The sequence below is a fragment of the Microplitis demolitor genome, chromosome 1 (genome assembly GCF_026212275.2).
Source record: "Microplitis demolitor isolate Queensland-Clemson2020A chromosome 1, iyMicDemo2.1a, whole genome shotgun sequence".
Classification (NCBI taxonomy): domain Eukaryota; kingdom Metazoa; phylum Arthropoda; class Insecta; order Hymenoptera; family Braconidae; genus Microplitis; species Microplitis demolitor.
This window is the reverse complement of record NC_068545.1, coordinates 77,501-93,288: the sequence shown is the minus strand read 5'-3', so window position 1 is coordinate 93,288 and position 15,788 is coordinate 77,501. Positions and strand designations below refer to the sequence as shown.

Sequence of the window (15,788 nt, the reverse complement as noted above, 5' to 3'; positions counted from 1 at the left end):
ATAAAAAAACTACGATAAATAAAGAGTATTTTTTTTTTTTTTTTTTTTATTTTTTTTTTTTTATTTAATGTCACAAAGAAGCGCAACTCCACGTAGTGTCCAGTGTCTAGGATTGTGATCAGTCTCAAAGTCAATAGATCCGACGTATTTCTGATCAGTTCGCTGAGGTTTACGATAAATAGGGCACTCATAGAGCTTCGGATCTTTACCAGCAGTTGTATTTATCGCGTAAATATATATCACAGGCATTTGTTCATATAAAACTTTTGGTTTGCTTTCAACTAGCTTTGAAGATTTACGATCCAGTGAAGCACCTTCCAAAAAAAGACCGTGTACATAAACTCCTTCTTGTACTTGTTCCTTAATATCCTCTTTATTGTAACGTGTGATTAAATTTTGCAATACCACTGAATCTAGAGCCCAGCCTTTGTGAGCTCGTGTCACTTCCTTAAATATTTTTTTTAATGATAATTTATTAATAAATATTATTTAAAAATTATAAACTATACCTGACGCATGGCTGTTAAAAATCCTTGTGGATTAAAAAATCCCGTCATCCAAAAAACATTTGGTCTACCGTGTGCGCACCAGTGTCGGAATTGAGAGTCACGTTCTAAAAGTTCTGTGTACCAGAAACCTAGAGTTGCCGATTCCCATGATATTTTTTGCCATTTTTCGGGTATTCTTGCATCGTACATTGAATCAAGTGCTACTTTTAATCCTTGGCTCATTATTATTGTACCATCAATTGCCAATTTCAAGTCTGTTAGAGTTGATTGTACTTCTCTAATTACTTTAGCCATTCTAAAAATATAAATAACACGATTAATATTATAATAATTGTCTAAATATAAAAATAAATTTTATATTAATATAATAACCGATCAATTTCTTGTCGTAAAAAAATATTCATAGGTAATAATGCACCCATTCGTTGTAAAGCATCACGAACTTGAAATGAATTATATTGTTTAGGTAATTTAGCTAGCATATCATCAGCAAGTCTATAAACAACACTTTCTCTAGATTCTCCGCCTTGTGAGCCACCTTCTTTCGGCTGGACATTCAGTATAGCATCAAGAATACCTTTTGCCGTATTAATTTGATAAGTAATATCGGCATTTGAATGGAGACCAAATACTTCTGGAGTATCCGCACCGGGTAAATTGTTTATGTAATCCATGTAGCCTTGGATATTTCGTGTTTGAGGTACTTTATACCCTTTGTAAAATTCAAAACCTGGTCTTAAAAGTACATCGCAAAACCATACGTGAGTGAATGTCGTCAGTAGACGTTTATCAAAGTCATCGGTAACTCTTCCGCCGTATTGAACTTCACCGAGCATATAACAGATAGTTGACCAGGAGACACCTTTTTTCGGATCCATGTCATCAAGGTGATTTTGAATAAATTGCACCGAAGCGGCAAAATCTGCTTGATTAAATTCATAGGGTATATTCCAACCAAGTGGACCAAATTTACGTCTTTCTTGGACTACTGTATGTAAAAATGCAACTGCATATAGTAACGGGGGCCACTGTGGCTGTGTAGAATAGTCAAGTGTATCTTGTGTAACACCTTGATATGTTCGTTTAAGACTTGCTCTTATTCCTTGTGGTGGTTCATTTGTAAATTTAATTGCCATCTTTGAAGAAAAAAAAACAAAAAAAAAAAAAAAACCCTTAATTTAGACTATTTTATTTTATTTTTAATAAATATATTACCTGTAATAATCCAATAGGAAATTGTGGATGAACTTCTGTTGTCATCCAAAGTCTAAACGATTCATGGATACTATCAGTTTCGATAAGTGTATCCATAGCTTCGCTACAAAATGGCAATGACAGATGAACATTTTGTAATAATACCCATCCACCGTCATTCATAGCTTCACTTATTAATTTTCTAGCATGAAATTCTTGTCCTTGGCCCATTGACACTGCTCTTAATGCTAAAAAAAAAATATAATAATAATAATAATTTTATTTAAAAATAATAAACAACACGATAATTATTTATTGATATTATTTACTAGTAGTTTTGAGTTTAGCAAGAGCAGTAATTTGTGGAGAAGGATCAGATCCAATTGAGAGAATACAAATTAATGGAGATCTTGGTTCTGACTCAAGCCACGTAGCGTCAAGATCTAAAATTTTAGCTTCACCGTACTCTTTACCTAATGATTCAATTATATATTTATTGGCCTGTGACAATGTTCGGTCGGGACTCCACGATCTGATAAGCAGCAGTTTTCGAAATACATCAAGACATTTTTGATAACCACAAGGCAATTCTTCTTCTTCTGGCCTTTCTTTTTCATACCAAATTCTCCATTCCCTTTCGCTAAATTCTATTTTAGTTAAAATATCAGAAAATACTTCAAGTTTACTTATCTCAACTAAATTAAGCCACGTTATATCAAGAATCCATTTAAATGGTTTAGGAGTAACAGCATTAAGATCCAAAGATGCACCTCCTTTTATAAAAGCCATAAATTCAACATGAGAAATAGATCCGCGATAGCAATCAATTTTCATTGCCAACATTAATGTAAATAACGACTTGTGTCTCTCATATAAACTTCTTAAAGTAAATGCCCAGACTTCATGAGTCAAATGATTCAAAATAATTTCAATTCGTTCTGATGTAATGGAACTTTTTGTTGATTTAGTAATAGCATTATCAAATATAGTTAAAAATTGTTTTAATGAATTTTGATACATGACATTTACATTACTCATTTCAACAATCAAAAAATATAAAATAGAACCTCTAGCAGCAACAGCACGAAATTCTTCACGCGCAACTGTTATTTTCTTTTCAGTTAAAGCTGAAACTTTAAGTTTTTCATTAACTGATTCAGCTGTAGATTTAGTTTCACGTAAAACACTTATTAGTGCCTCATCATCAACTAATGAACCTTCTGAAGAAGTTAATCGATGTAAAAGTGTACTCTCTAATTCTTTCATAGTACGTTGATTAGTCATAACTGATTCAAATAGAGCAACTCGTTCAGCTTCAAGTTCTGATTTTTCCATTAAAATTACTCGACCCAACAATTGATCTTCTAAACCTTGCATTGTTACGGTAAAATCAATAATTGAAGTTTTTGCTGATATCTCAGGACTATAAGCTGGATTAGGTAATTTTGTTGTTATATAAAGCATAAATCCTGGCATAACATCACATTCTTTGTCACCAACAATAACTTTTTCAATTGAACCAGATTTAATAAAATTTTTTTCTAATACATTATCAATAACAGGATCCAATTCTTCAGCTACATCTTCAATTAAAAGAGGTCTTCCCAATGACAAACTATCTTCTAAATGTGTTCTAAAGTATTTATGATTTAATGATGTTATTTGTAATTCATTATTTATTTCTTTATTTTTAATCCACATTTTACCTTGATTTTGAGGATCAACAAGTAATGGATAAGATGATGATTTAGTTACTATTAAAGCATTTTGTACAGATAATTCATCATTAGGTAAACCTTGAAGTGTCCATTCAGAAACAGTTGCTGAATCAACAAGCATATTTATAATATTTAAATTTTTAGTAAAAGGAATATTACGTGTCATTAATATATTCATCCATGATGTAACTAATCCTGCTCTATACTGTTGATTATAAGGCCCACAGTAAGATAAAAATCCAGTTGCCAATAAAACATCGCCAACAAGTTTTCCAAGTTGAATTTTAAATTCTCCACTTTGTTCAGTCCATCTTATTTTTTCACCTCCTAATCCATTTATCAATGCAGTTGCTGCAGTCATTTTTCTTAAACATACATTAGCAGCTTCTGTTAATCTTTGTTTTTCATAAACAGCTGAATCATATTGTTCTTTAACAGATTGTAATGCCATTTCTCTTTCAGATAATTCTCTTTCAGCATTAGCTAAATCCTCCATAGCAACTTTAAGCCGTGCTTCTTGTAATGTAAGATTAGCTTTTAAAGGTAAAACTTCTTTATTAACAGAATGAAAAAAAGCCATAGCTTTTGTCCAAGATAATAAACCAGCAACATCACCACAAACACGTCTTGCTGTTTCCATATTATAATCTTCCATACGAAAATATGGTTCAAGTAATTCAACCATTTCATTATTTATTATATCTTTTGGATAATTTTGTAATTGAAGTAAAAATGTTGTACTTGCCATCATTTTTAATGATTCTGCCCATGATGGTTTTGGACATTGATTTGTTGGATCTGGTATTACTGGACTAATTTTACGTTGAAATAAAATTAATACACAGTCCATTATTCTCATAATTAAATGTGGTGGTCTTCCTAATTTTCTTACAGTTGCAATATGCGCTGGTTTAATAGTATTTAATGCTGCTTCAGCTTCTTCTAATGCTGGTTTTGCGGCTTCTAATTTTTGTTCAGCCCAAGCTTTTTCCTCAGCAATACAAGCAACAAGTGCTTCAGCTTTTTCTTTAACTTTTTGTACTTGATTTTTAAATGTTTCAGCTTGCATTGCTCGTTCAGTTACTTCTAATAATACAGTTTCAGCTTTTTCTGAAGCCGTAACCAATTCTTGTTCCATAACTGCTAAATCTTTTTTTAATAATTCAACGGATATTGATGCTTCTTCTAATTTAGCAAGACCAGTATCCATTCTACGTGCTCCCTCACCAAGTTCATATTGTTTTGCACGATAAATATTTTTATAACCACCAATAAAATTAAGATAAGATTTTGGAGTAACATGTGTAGCTCGACGAAATCTTTGAAAATATTCATTAGACGTTTCAGCAACAACGTCTTGAATAGATCCTAATGCATTTACTAAATGAATTTTAACATCTGAACTACATGCTATTTCAAAATCATGAAGAAAATGATCTGCTACAAGAACTAAAGCATCACGTGGCCAAGGTTGAAACCAATCAATAGTACATCCTGATATTAAAGCCGGAAATCTTTGAGCTCGATTACGAAATTTTTCACCTACTGGTGAAAAACAAAAAACAACATGTAAATTTTGGCATGTTCTTTGTAAAAAAAAATCCATTACAAGTTCATTATTTATTGTTTTTTTTGGATTTTCACGTTTTATTATTGGCGTTAATTCTGAAATTATTTCTGCTTGTTCATCTCGTGTAAATAAATTACTTATAACACCAGAACTTAAAATATTATTTAAATACTCTAAAAAACCTTCCTCTTTAATATCTAAATCTGTAAAAATAAATGTTGTGCCTTTACCTTGACTACCACACGATCGATATAGAAATTTTAAATCTTCCAAAAAATTAGCAACATTATAAGATCTTGTTAATGTTATTTGAAATGTTTTATAACCGGCAATAAAAGATGATAATTTTGTTAAACTTTGTTTTCCTGATCCACCAACACCAACAAGCATTACATTACCACGTGGATGCCGAATTACACGTGATATTTTAACTAAATGTAACATTGCATCAGGAAAAAATACTAAATCCATTCCAGCACCTCGTTGCATTTCATTAAATTGTGATAAAAACATTTCTAAACGATCTCGTAAAATTTCATTATCAAAAACAGGTTCATATACTTTAGGTAATTCCATATCTGCATCTTCACCTTCTTCTCCAGTAGGCTCTGGTGCATCACGCATAAAATCAACAAATGCTGGATCTTTATTTAACATATTTACATATGATTCACCTAAATATTCATTAACAACATTTATTATTTGTTGTTCAAACCATTTTTTATCAGATAATAAAGTTAAACGATCACTAAATACTCTTGTACATTCATGTTTCCAAAGAAGCATTAAATAATTTTCTTTTTCAATAACTGTTGATAAAGTACCAATCATACCCTGCCAAATTCGTGAAAGATCTCTAAGACTAAAAACATAATGAAATTTAGCTGGAGTTGGTAATAATTTAGCTCGAGTTATTTGCCACAAAATTCTTGTAAGAGGAACCATTTTTTTAACAAGAGCTCTTATTTCTGATGAAAATCCTCTTTTATTATTATAATGTCCTTCACCAAGAACACTAAAAATTTTATCAATAGAAACATCATTGGGTAAAGTACAATTAAAAATACAAAATTGTCGTTTTAAACGAGATGGTATATCATTTCTTCCACCACCAGGTTGTCCCATTGCACCAAGAAATGTCATGTCAACAACCATTGTAAAATCACCAGGTTTTTCAAGTGAATAAAATCCTTTCATATCCATTGTTTGTCTTACTATTTCATTTGTAATTTGATCACCCCATTCATTAATTTGAGGTAAATTAATATCATCTATAAATACTAACATTTTTTTACCACCTGGAGGACCAAATGTATTACCCATACGTTTTTCAACATAACTTTCAATTGTTTTTTGAAATTGATAAGGCGTTGTTGCTGAACTAAAATTAAATGATCTTCCAAGAGTTGTATCAGGATTTGTTCCTTTCATATAAGATTTCATCATTACTGTTTTTGCTGAACCTTGTTCTCCAACTAATAAAACTGATTTATCTTGACGTCCTATTAAATCTATTAGATACTGTATTCGTACATTATCAACAATAGGAACTAAAATACTATTGTAATCTGGTGTTGAATAATCAGGATAAACATAATTAGTAACCATATTGATCCAAGTATCCCATTTTCCTTTATCAGTTACCATAAAATCAAATGTCGTTGCATTAGGATATTTTTCAGATATTGGAATATCTAAAGTATTAAAATTATTACGTAAATAATTATCAAATTTAAGTCTGTCAGCAGTTTCAAGAAGAGCACCAATACCCCAAACTAGTGAAAATACATATAATTTTTTTAAATGATCAGCAGTTAAAGGCTGTGGTTTATCTCTTTCAAAATCATCATCATCTTCAGTTTCTTCAGTAATTATTTCAGGTGGTATTAATCCCTGAAGAAGAAATATCATTTGTTGTACAATATTACATTGAAGTACTTTAATGGAAAGAATTAAAGTTTGTGTACTCCATGAATAAATTCCTGGAAATGATTCATCAAAAATTTTTTCTAAAATTTGTTGTTCCAATGGATTACGTGTTTTTAACCATGCTGTCACTACAGGTTTCCAATCTAAACCTGAAGAACTCATATAAACCATTCCATTTCTTGATACTGTAGCAGGACTTGCATTATCAATATTATGTGGTTCAAATATTATTTTACAAGTTGGTGACATACTGAGTCTATCACCGTTAGCCAGAGTCAATGTTTTATTATCATCTAATACAGAATTTAAATTTTCAATCCATATACTATCAACAGGACCATCAAGAACCAACCAAACATGTTCATCTTTTTTTAATTTTAAAGTTTTACGCCATAAAGCTGAAAATATACCATCAGTCCAATCATTTGTTGCAACATCTAATCTTCCAAACATTTGCGCAGCTGTAATACTTTTTGGATTCATTCGCATTTCTCTATGATATTCACCCAATTGCGTTAATGATTTCATTAGTATATGAATACAAGTAGTTTTTCCAGCACCAGCAGGACCTAGTGTCATTATTCCATGACGTACACGTTGAGTTTCATATAATTGAATTAATTTTAATACCCAAGGTGGATGATATATAAGACCATAATCTTTAACCTGCTGGTCAATAGCTGTCTCTAATTCAGGATATGCTGTTTTTTCTAACATTTGATTAGGAAATAAATCAGCTACCAAAGATATAAATAGCGGTTCATCTTCATCAATAAGTTTTGATAAATTCATATCTCTCAATACACGCATTACAATTGTACTTTCTGTATCTTTTGAATTTGTTCTTTTAGCAGCACCAAGAGTTCTCAGTACTGATAAAATATTTCTCAATCCAAAATCATAATGCACTTGTTTTGTCAATTGTTCCTCACATAATTTATAAAGTGTATAAAATTTACGTGCTAATGTTATATTTTCAAGAAAACCACAACTAGCAAGTTTAACTCTTATAATTATTTGTCGATCTGGTACCATCATAGCAACTGTTCTAAACTGTATTTTTAAATTTTCTGGTAATTCTTTTCGTCCAGCGTAACCAGGATTCATTGTAATAAATATACCTAATTCCGGGCACATTTCAATTTGATCACCATCGGTAAATATAAATTGTTTTTTTTTTTCTTTTTTTGCGGCCAATACTACAGCTATTTGTTGTGCAGCTACTGACAGTACTGGTAATTCTATACGATTAAATTCATCAAAGCATCCCCAACTACCACTTTGGGCAAGACCCTTATAAATACGTCCTAATCCACGATAATCCATTTGATCAGAACAATTAAATACCACGACATATTTAGCTAATGTCTTGCCCATATCTTTTACTGTTTCTGTTTTACCAGTACCAGCTGGACCACAAGGAGATCCTCCCATTGACATTGATAATGCTTGAGCAAGAGTTATATAGCATCTATAAATAAATAATAAAAAAAAAAAAAAAAATTTTAATAAAAATGATATAATATATTTATTATTATATTATTACCTGTCAGTGAGAGGGGTAATTACTAAACGTTCAGTACAACCAAGATATTCATTTTGATATATGAATTGAACATCAGTAATGTGTATTGTTGTTTTATCAAGATCTTCTTTAAAATAAAACCGACATTGTTTTAACCATTCAAAATCTGTTACCATTCGGACATTTAAACGACACTAAAAATATTATTATTTTTTTTTATTTATTATCTAAATAATAATAATAATAATAAATACTAACCATCATATCAAAAATATCACGTTGGTGTACATGAATAGTAATTAAAGTTTCAAATTTAGTTCGATCAATTTTAGCTAAATCTCTGGTTGTTTGATCAATCAAAGTATTAAGAAGTTCAAGAAATCTATTATTAGTTTCACCCATTATTTTTTTATCAGCTCGCGCTTGCATAAGTGCTAGTTCTGCGTCTCGTGTCCAAATCATCTGGATACCAAGAATCCCAACTTGCGCTGGCATTTTATCCAAAAATGATAGTAAATTAAAATTTTGATCATTCATCATTGTATTTGCTTGACGTATAATCGAATGTAAAGATTGTTGTGATGTTTGAAGAAGCTGCATCAACCAAGTCTCGACAGATCCTTCAGCTCTAACCGCTCTTTCAAGCACAATAGTTTCTCCTTCAGATGAAATAATTGCTGTCATTTTATTATACTCTATATCGTGAAATTTAACAAATCTAGTATTGTCAAAAATCGACAATAAATGATTTTGAATAGTATGAGAGTCTGAAGCTTGGCCTAAAATTTCTAAAAGTGCTGGATCAGATACAAAAAAAAATCTCGGAAACATCATTCGTTTTTTTTCTAAATAACCGCTAAGTGATTTTTGACATAATTCCAATTGTTCCTGTAAATGTGGAAGCAGTTGTTTAAGTAAATCATCACCAACACAACAAGGAACTACACCAGGTGTTTCATGAGCCCTTTGCATTATTTTTTGCCAACTTTTATCTATTTTACTAAATCTTTTAGCCTCTTTTGGTAGCTGTTTAGCGATATCACCACCGACAAAAACAGCTTCCAAATAAACCCACATATTTTGTACAAGCAACCATCTTTCAAGTATTTCATTAGTGTTAGATAAATCAGTAAGCCACTGTTGAATTTGTTTTCGAAATGGTGCATTATATCTATTAGACATTAAAGATCCCAAAATCATAAGACTGTCTTCTAATTGACCAATAGTTTCTGCAGTAGTATCACCTCTCAATAATAATTCTCCTCTATTATTAAAAGTCATAAATGTTAATTCATGGGATGACCATTCATTAACAACTTGTCGCAATTTAGCTTCAATATCTTTTTCTTTCATTGCAGAAATACAAATATCTTCAATATCTTCTTTATATTTAAGTAATGGAGCTTCTAATATATTTTTTAAACAAAATCCCTCACTTTCTAAATCAAATGTAAAACCAGTGACCTCAACAATTCGCTGCCAATGACGCGGTTTCATTGCTTTATTGGCCATCAATTCCAATAGAGGACACATATCGTTAAAATCATCAATAGTTTTCTTTAAAGCAAAAAATGCCGGCCATTCTTTTAAACCCTTTGGTAATTTACGGCATCGATTTTGAAATTCCATTAGTTCGTTATTTATATCTTCAATATTAACTTCACCCCATGGTATGTCATAGTAACTACTGACACGATCAATAACGTCGTTATACAATTTATAAAGTTTTTGAAGTAAATTAAGTTCCTTTCTGATTTGTGATAATTCAGGATAATCTGTTATTGGTAAACCAAATAGTTCTTCACCACTTTGATAAGTTTGTAATTTACGCCACATTCCATCAAATCGATTTTGAAAAAGTATTTGACGATCAGAGGCTTCACGGGGCGTAAGACCGGATTGCATTGGCCCAGATAATCTGTACTCCTCACAGTAGGCTTCATTATCACGACGAAATTTCTCTAAATTATTTCTTAGCTCTTCTTCAAACTGCGGCTGAAGTTTTAACAACAAAACATGACTCTCTTGCGCCCGTGTCAAAAGATTTAGCCATGTAAATCTCAAGTTATCCACTTGTTCGAGGCACTCTTGATCAACAGGAACTTCGTAACGAGTTACAATATTAAATGCCTCTTCAATTGGATCTATTTTCAATTCCATATCTACCTCTTGTTCACGTATTTTTTTTAGAGTTTCCATTACCAATCTCACGTCATCTAAATCACGTATTTGACGATCAAGTTTACGATCCATTTCATTTATTACTGCGTACACGTATTCCATTTCTCTACGGTACTTTTTCTTCATTGCTTGGCCAATTTTATGAGTTGAATCTGTAGTGAAAAATAAAAGAAAAAGAAAAAAAAAAAAAAAAAAAAAAAAAAAACATATTATATAACTTTTAATCATCTATATTGAATTATATTGATATTTATTTACTTTTTATTTCTGTTGTTAGGGCGTACTTTAATTTTTCGGTACACAAAGCAATAGATGTACCCAAATATGACATATCTAACTCTGTCGAAAGTTTATCTTCAAGCTCGCTGTGTTTTCGCAAAGTATTTTCAAAGTTAGATAGCGTTGATGCCAATAATTCACGAATACTTTTTTCATTTTTCCACAAATATTTATACGGAGTCCATTGGTCTAAGAATGACGTAAGATCCTAAATTAAAATTATTAATTTTAAAAAATTGTTTGATTATCTATTTAAAAAAATAATTAATCGGAGAGAATACCTGACGAAGCTCTTGGGTGCAGGAACTCAACATTGATAAAACTTTTATAATTTCTTTATTTTCCATTACCAATGCATGAAAATTTCGATTTTGAATTGGAAACTCTGGTTGTTCTTCAGACGCTGTTTTATATAATCTTCTTCTGCGAATTTTTGGATCTTCTGGCTCGTCATCCCGACGTCTCTCAGCAACTATTTGGGCTCTCATAACAACATCCATTAAATTTTTTTTTGGTGCCAATGTTGTAGTTTTCCACGTACTCTTAAATATAGATAAATACAAATTTTATTAATAAACTTTTGTTCATTATGATGTTCATTATACGGGCGCATAAAAAAAAAAAAAAAAATTGACATTACTTTACTGGTAGCAGCTGTCCATTGTGCGACACCCTTAGCAACACCAGCAATAGCTTTACCCGCAACGGTGAGTGCATCTTGTACCTGCTCAAGACTTGGCTTTACAACAACCGATGGAATCATCAAAGTTGCTTGTATAAGAAATACCGGACGTGGTACATTATCCGGATCTATTTCACATACAAATCTTTTTCTAATAGCATCTAAAGAAGTTCTTGTAATTTTTATTAAAACATCGACAACTTTTCTCGAATAGTATCTACGCATTTCAGAAACTGCGTTTCGCACCATATCTTGCATATTTTTTGAAAGACCGACTCCAGTAGGTGATAGAAGCTGATGAGGATCATCAAAGCAAGCCCATACAACTGTCCAGTCTTGAGGTTGCTGACTCACTTCCCTGGTAGTATCATGACCAGAAGATTCTCCATCTTCTTCCAAATTATACTGATCAGGTTCATTGTTTTTGAAATTATCAGCTGCATTTTTAACTAACTGCAGAACCTCTTCTACAGCTTCCTCAACCATAAGACTTCGCCGATGAAGATCAACAGCAGCTACTCGACATGTTTCATTTGTCTTTTCCAAAAATTCTTCAATGCTCCACGGCTCCTCTTCCGGCAGCGCATGAAGAGTTATTTTCTGCATACTTGACAATACCTGAAGAATTCTGTTTGAATATACATCGTGTACTCGCGTTATCAATACATCAAACGATTTAATCTCATCCCTTGTAAACTGACAAAATTCTTTCCATCCAGGTTTTGTCCATGTGAGAGTTTTCAATCCAGGCATCAACAGCGAGGCAACACGGACTAAATGAGGTAATAAAAGTGGTCTTACTTCTAATTTAACACGTCGAGCAGTTGAAACAAATTCTTCTATTACTAACTGCAGAGAATCATGGACCAAAGTAAAATAATCACGTTTTACTAAAATTGTTAATGCAATTATTGGAATGTCTAGTTTTAATTTAGCTAGACAATCAGCTTCACGAAGTAAAAGAGTTATGCGACTCTCTAAGTTGACTTTAACTTTATTGCTTTCTTTATCAATCACTAATAATGGCCTAAATAATAATAATAATAATAATAATAACAATAATTAAATCGACCAATCAAATAATTTAATCAAGTGATAATTATTAAAATTACTTATTCAAACAGTCTTCAATGACCCATGAATTTTGATGGGTCCATACTTCAGTAATGTCCATTTGATATTGAAGTAAAACAGTTACCGCATGATTGTATCTTCTTACTAAATCTCCAGTAAGTGGCAAAGTTCTTAATACCGGATGATTAGATACAGATGCTGTCAATTCATCTAAATGAACTCTAAAAAGTAGTCTTTTATTTACAATTTATTAAATTTAATAAAATAATAATTGACAATATATTTACTTGAGAGCATGGGCCCAAGTTAATCGACCGGCAATTGGTGGCATGTGTCTCGGCAAAGGCGGATCATCTCTTTGTTTTTTAAATAACTTTAAAGTTCGTTCGACTTCCTTATCGCAATATTTTACAACTAAATTGTACTTTTCATCGAGTTTAGTCAACGGAATTTTTTCACTGACTTTTTCAAATCGTGTGAGAAATCTTATTCCCTGGGGTGTTTCCCATACATCTGCATAATTTTTTTCAATTATCCCGCCGATATTTTCTTTCAATATATTTGTTTTTGACATAAATACGTCGTAGTCTTTATCAAATTCAGTGTTCCGAGGATCCAAATAATCGTACGATTTATTGGTTGCTATTTTTTTGGCTTCTTCAAAATACTTTGTTGCTTCATCCAGAGCTTTAATAAATAAAATAAATAATAATAATAATAATAATAATAATAATAATAATAATAATAATATATATTACCTTCTCCTAAAAGTAATCCCTCCATTCGCCTAGCAAATAAATTTTGGTAATCGTCAATTAAATCAAACATTGATAATATTTTTTTTATTCGTGCGCAAAATGAATCGAATCGCCCAAAGACGTGAGTTTCAGAAAATGAAAATTCTTGTTCAGTAACTGCCGGTGAACATCTTACTAGTCGATATGTTTCTCTGTACGCTCTGTTATTAAAAAATTATTGTTAAAATTTTTATAAGTAAAAATACAATTATAAAAGTAATAAATAATTATTTTCTGTAAAATTACTTATTTAATCTTAGACAATGTTTCAGTCGTGACCGTGCAGAATTTCTATCAAGATTCCATACAGTTTCACGTCCCCTCTGAGTAACGTAATCCCTACATGCTACAATCATTTGATTAGTTATCTTTACCATTAGTGATGAAGTTCTTTCAGAAGTATTATAGTATCTTGAAACACTATAGATAAGTCTTACGGTTTGAAGAAGTGATACCAAAGATTCTCTCATTCTTACCTAAAAATAAATCATTGTCATATTATTTTTATCTAAAAAATATTATTAAAATAAATAAATAAATTACTGGATCGTCGAGATAAAGACAGTGACAACATTTTTCTAAAGCTTGTATAAATTTAGCATTGTCTTTAGCCTCACTGTAACAATAAGTAACTTCATCTTCAGCATCGACCCACTCCTTTATTAATTTAGATCTTGATACTTGAAGACACAATAGTGACATTCTAACTTCATGGTTCTAATTTTAAAAAAATATAAAAATAATTAATAAAAATAAAAAAATAAAAAAATATTTAGTAATAAAAATAAACCTGTAGCTTAGTAGCAAGTTGGCTAAATTGTGCACCACGTCTTTTCCAGTACTCTAATTCCTGTTGCGGTCCCGAAGAGTCGTTTTCTCTCCTCACTTGTTTGCTTTCCAAAATAAAATCTTTTAATTTTTTAATCCATATTTTTACGCGCTCTTCAATTCTCTCAAGAACACCTTCTTTGGCCACCAGAACTTTGACACTCTCAAAATTTTCTATCTCATCCATCATCGTTTCACCATCGTCAAAAATATTACTCTCCAAAGCCACTTGTTCGCATACTTTGAATTTATAACTATATTATTGATCAATACGACAATAAAATATATATAGTAATAGTATAAATAGTAATAAACCTTTTAATGCACTACAAAATGATCGTAAACCAGGTAACAAAAGACTTTTAATCATCGGACAGTCGTCTTCCTCTTCACCTCCAGGATGTGCCAAAGCATCCATAAAAACTTGCTCTACAACTCTCTGAATAGATGCCAAAATACTTATTTTAGTCGTGTCTATAACACCGGTATATAAATCTTTTTGGAAACCTTCTTCTGGTAATTGTTTCGTTGTATTAATTCTATGTTCAAATTGGTATCAATTATTGTTTTTTTTTTTTTTTTTTTTTTTTTTATAATAAATAACAAAGGACAGAAAAAAAAAATGAAACAAACCGAAACATGTAGATACAGACCCCAGTGCAGGGAGTCTGCCAGCCATCAGTCAAAAATAATTTTTTTTTCGGTGGTTCTTTAGGTTCTTTTGGTTCTTTAGCTTTGTTAGAAGGCGCAGTTACCGGTGCTCTAGAACTTCCTTTCATCGCTTGTCCCTACAACGATCTCTGATTAGCATAACTTTATTTGAATTGCCACAGATAAAATATAAATACTGTCTCAATGACACGCAGTGGTTCTGGCTCCTCGACAACTTGGTAGTACCAAACGAGGGTTGACCTCATATGCGGTTGAAATAGTTGGTTAATCTCATCGAGCATATCTCCCTCAAATACATGGTCCATAGCTTCATGACGCAGCAAACCGGTTCCATCCATCAGCAACTGGAAGACAAACTCCAGTCGGGGATCCATTTCCCCTCTTCTTGCTTTTCTTTCACATTCTTCCCGGCGTTTCTACATTCATCCAAATAAATAATCATTAACAATTTGTTAAAAAAAAAAAAAAAAAAAAAAAAATAATAATAATAATAATAATAATAATAATAATAATAATAATAGTAATAATGCCTGAATTGTTTCATCACTGAGTTCATCATCTTCGCTAACATCTACAGACAAATCTGACTTTTCTATATTAACCCGTGGCCCGTGTACAAACATAATATTTTTTTTTATACACCTCAGTTACGACTCGAGTTGCCGCAATCAAACTGGCGTAAGACTACAAGGTGTTTTTGCTAAAGCGCGATCTAGCCAACACCTCGGTGGCGAGAGGTTCAAGAGGTAAAGAGGTAGAATTGGTGAGAGACGTTGTATCTGGTACCAGGTAGAACCTTTCTCGAAACCTATCTCAATACATTTTCCCTA

The 15,788-nt window shown here is 31.5% G+C and overlaps 1 protein-coding gene across 1 annotated transcript in view; it reads right to left on the bottom strand.

The window, feature by feature from the left end:
- Positions 1–60: 60 nt before the first annotated feature.
- LOC103577884 (dynein axonemal heavy chain 5) overlaps positions 61–15,788 on the bottom strand; it is a 16,456-nt gene continuing 728 nt past the window's right edge. The window contains exons 2-20 of the mRNA XM_008558735.2: positions 15,135–15,374; positions 14,920–15,074; positions 14,602–14,825; positions 14,249–14,526; positions 14,002–14,175; positions 13,705–13,934; positions 13,420–13,619; positions 12,949–13,348; positions 12,700–12,882; positions 11,556–12,614; positions 11,187–11,415; positions 10,885–11,113; positions 8,704–10,778; positions 8,467–8,639; positions 2,033–8,391; positions 1,725–1,951; positions 882–1,645; positions 510–804; positions 61–447 (exon numbers count right to left, since the gene is read on the bottom strand). Coding sequence (XP_008556957.2) covers positions 61–447; positions 510–804; positions 882–1,645; positions 1,725–1,951; positions 2,033–8,391; positions 8,467–8,639; positions 8,704–10,778; positions 10,885–11,113; positions 11,187–11,415; positions 11,556–12,614; positions 12,700–12,882; positions 12,949–13,348; positions 13,420–13,619; positions 13,705–13,934; positions 14,002–14,175; positions 14,249–14,526; positions 14,602–14,825; positions 14,920–15,074; positions 15,135–15,374 — 13,881 coding nt within the window. The remainder of the gene's footprint in view (positions 448–509; positions 805–881; positions 1,646–1,724; positions 1,952–2,032; positions 8,392–8,466; positions 8,640–8,703; positions 10,779–10,884; positions 11,114–11,186; positions 11,416–11,555; positions 12,615–12,699; positions 12,883–12,948; positions 13,349–13,419; positions 13,620–13,704; positions 13,935–14,001; positions 14,176–14,248; positions 14,527–14,601; positions 14,826–14,919; positions 15,075–15,134; positions 15,375–15,788) is intronic.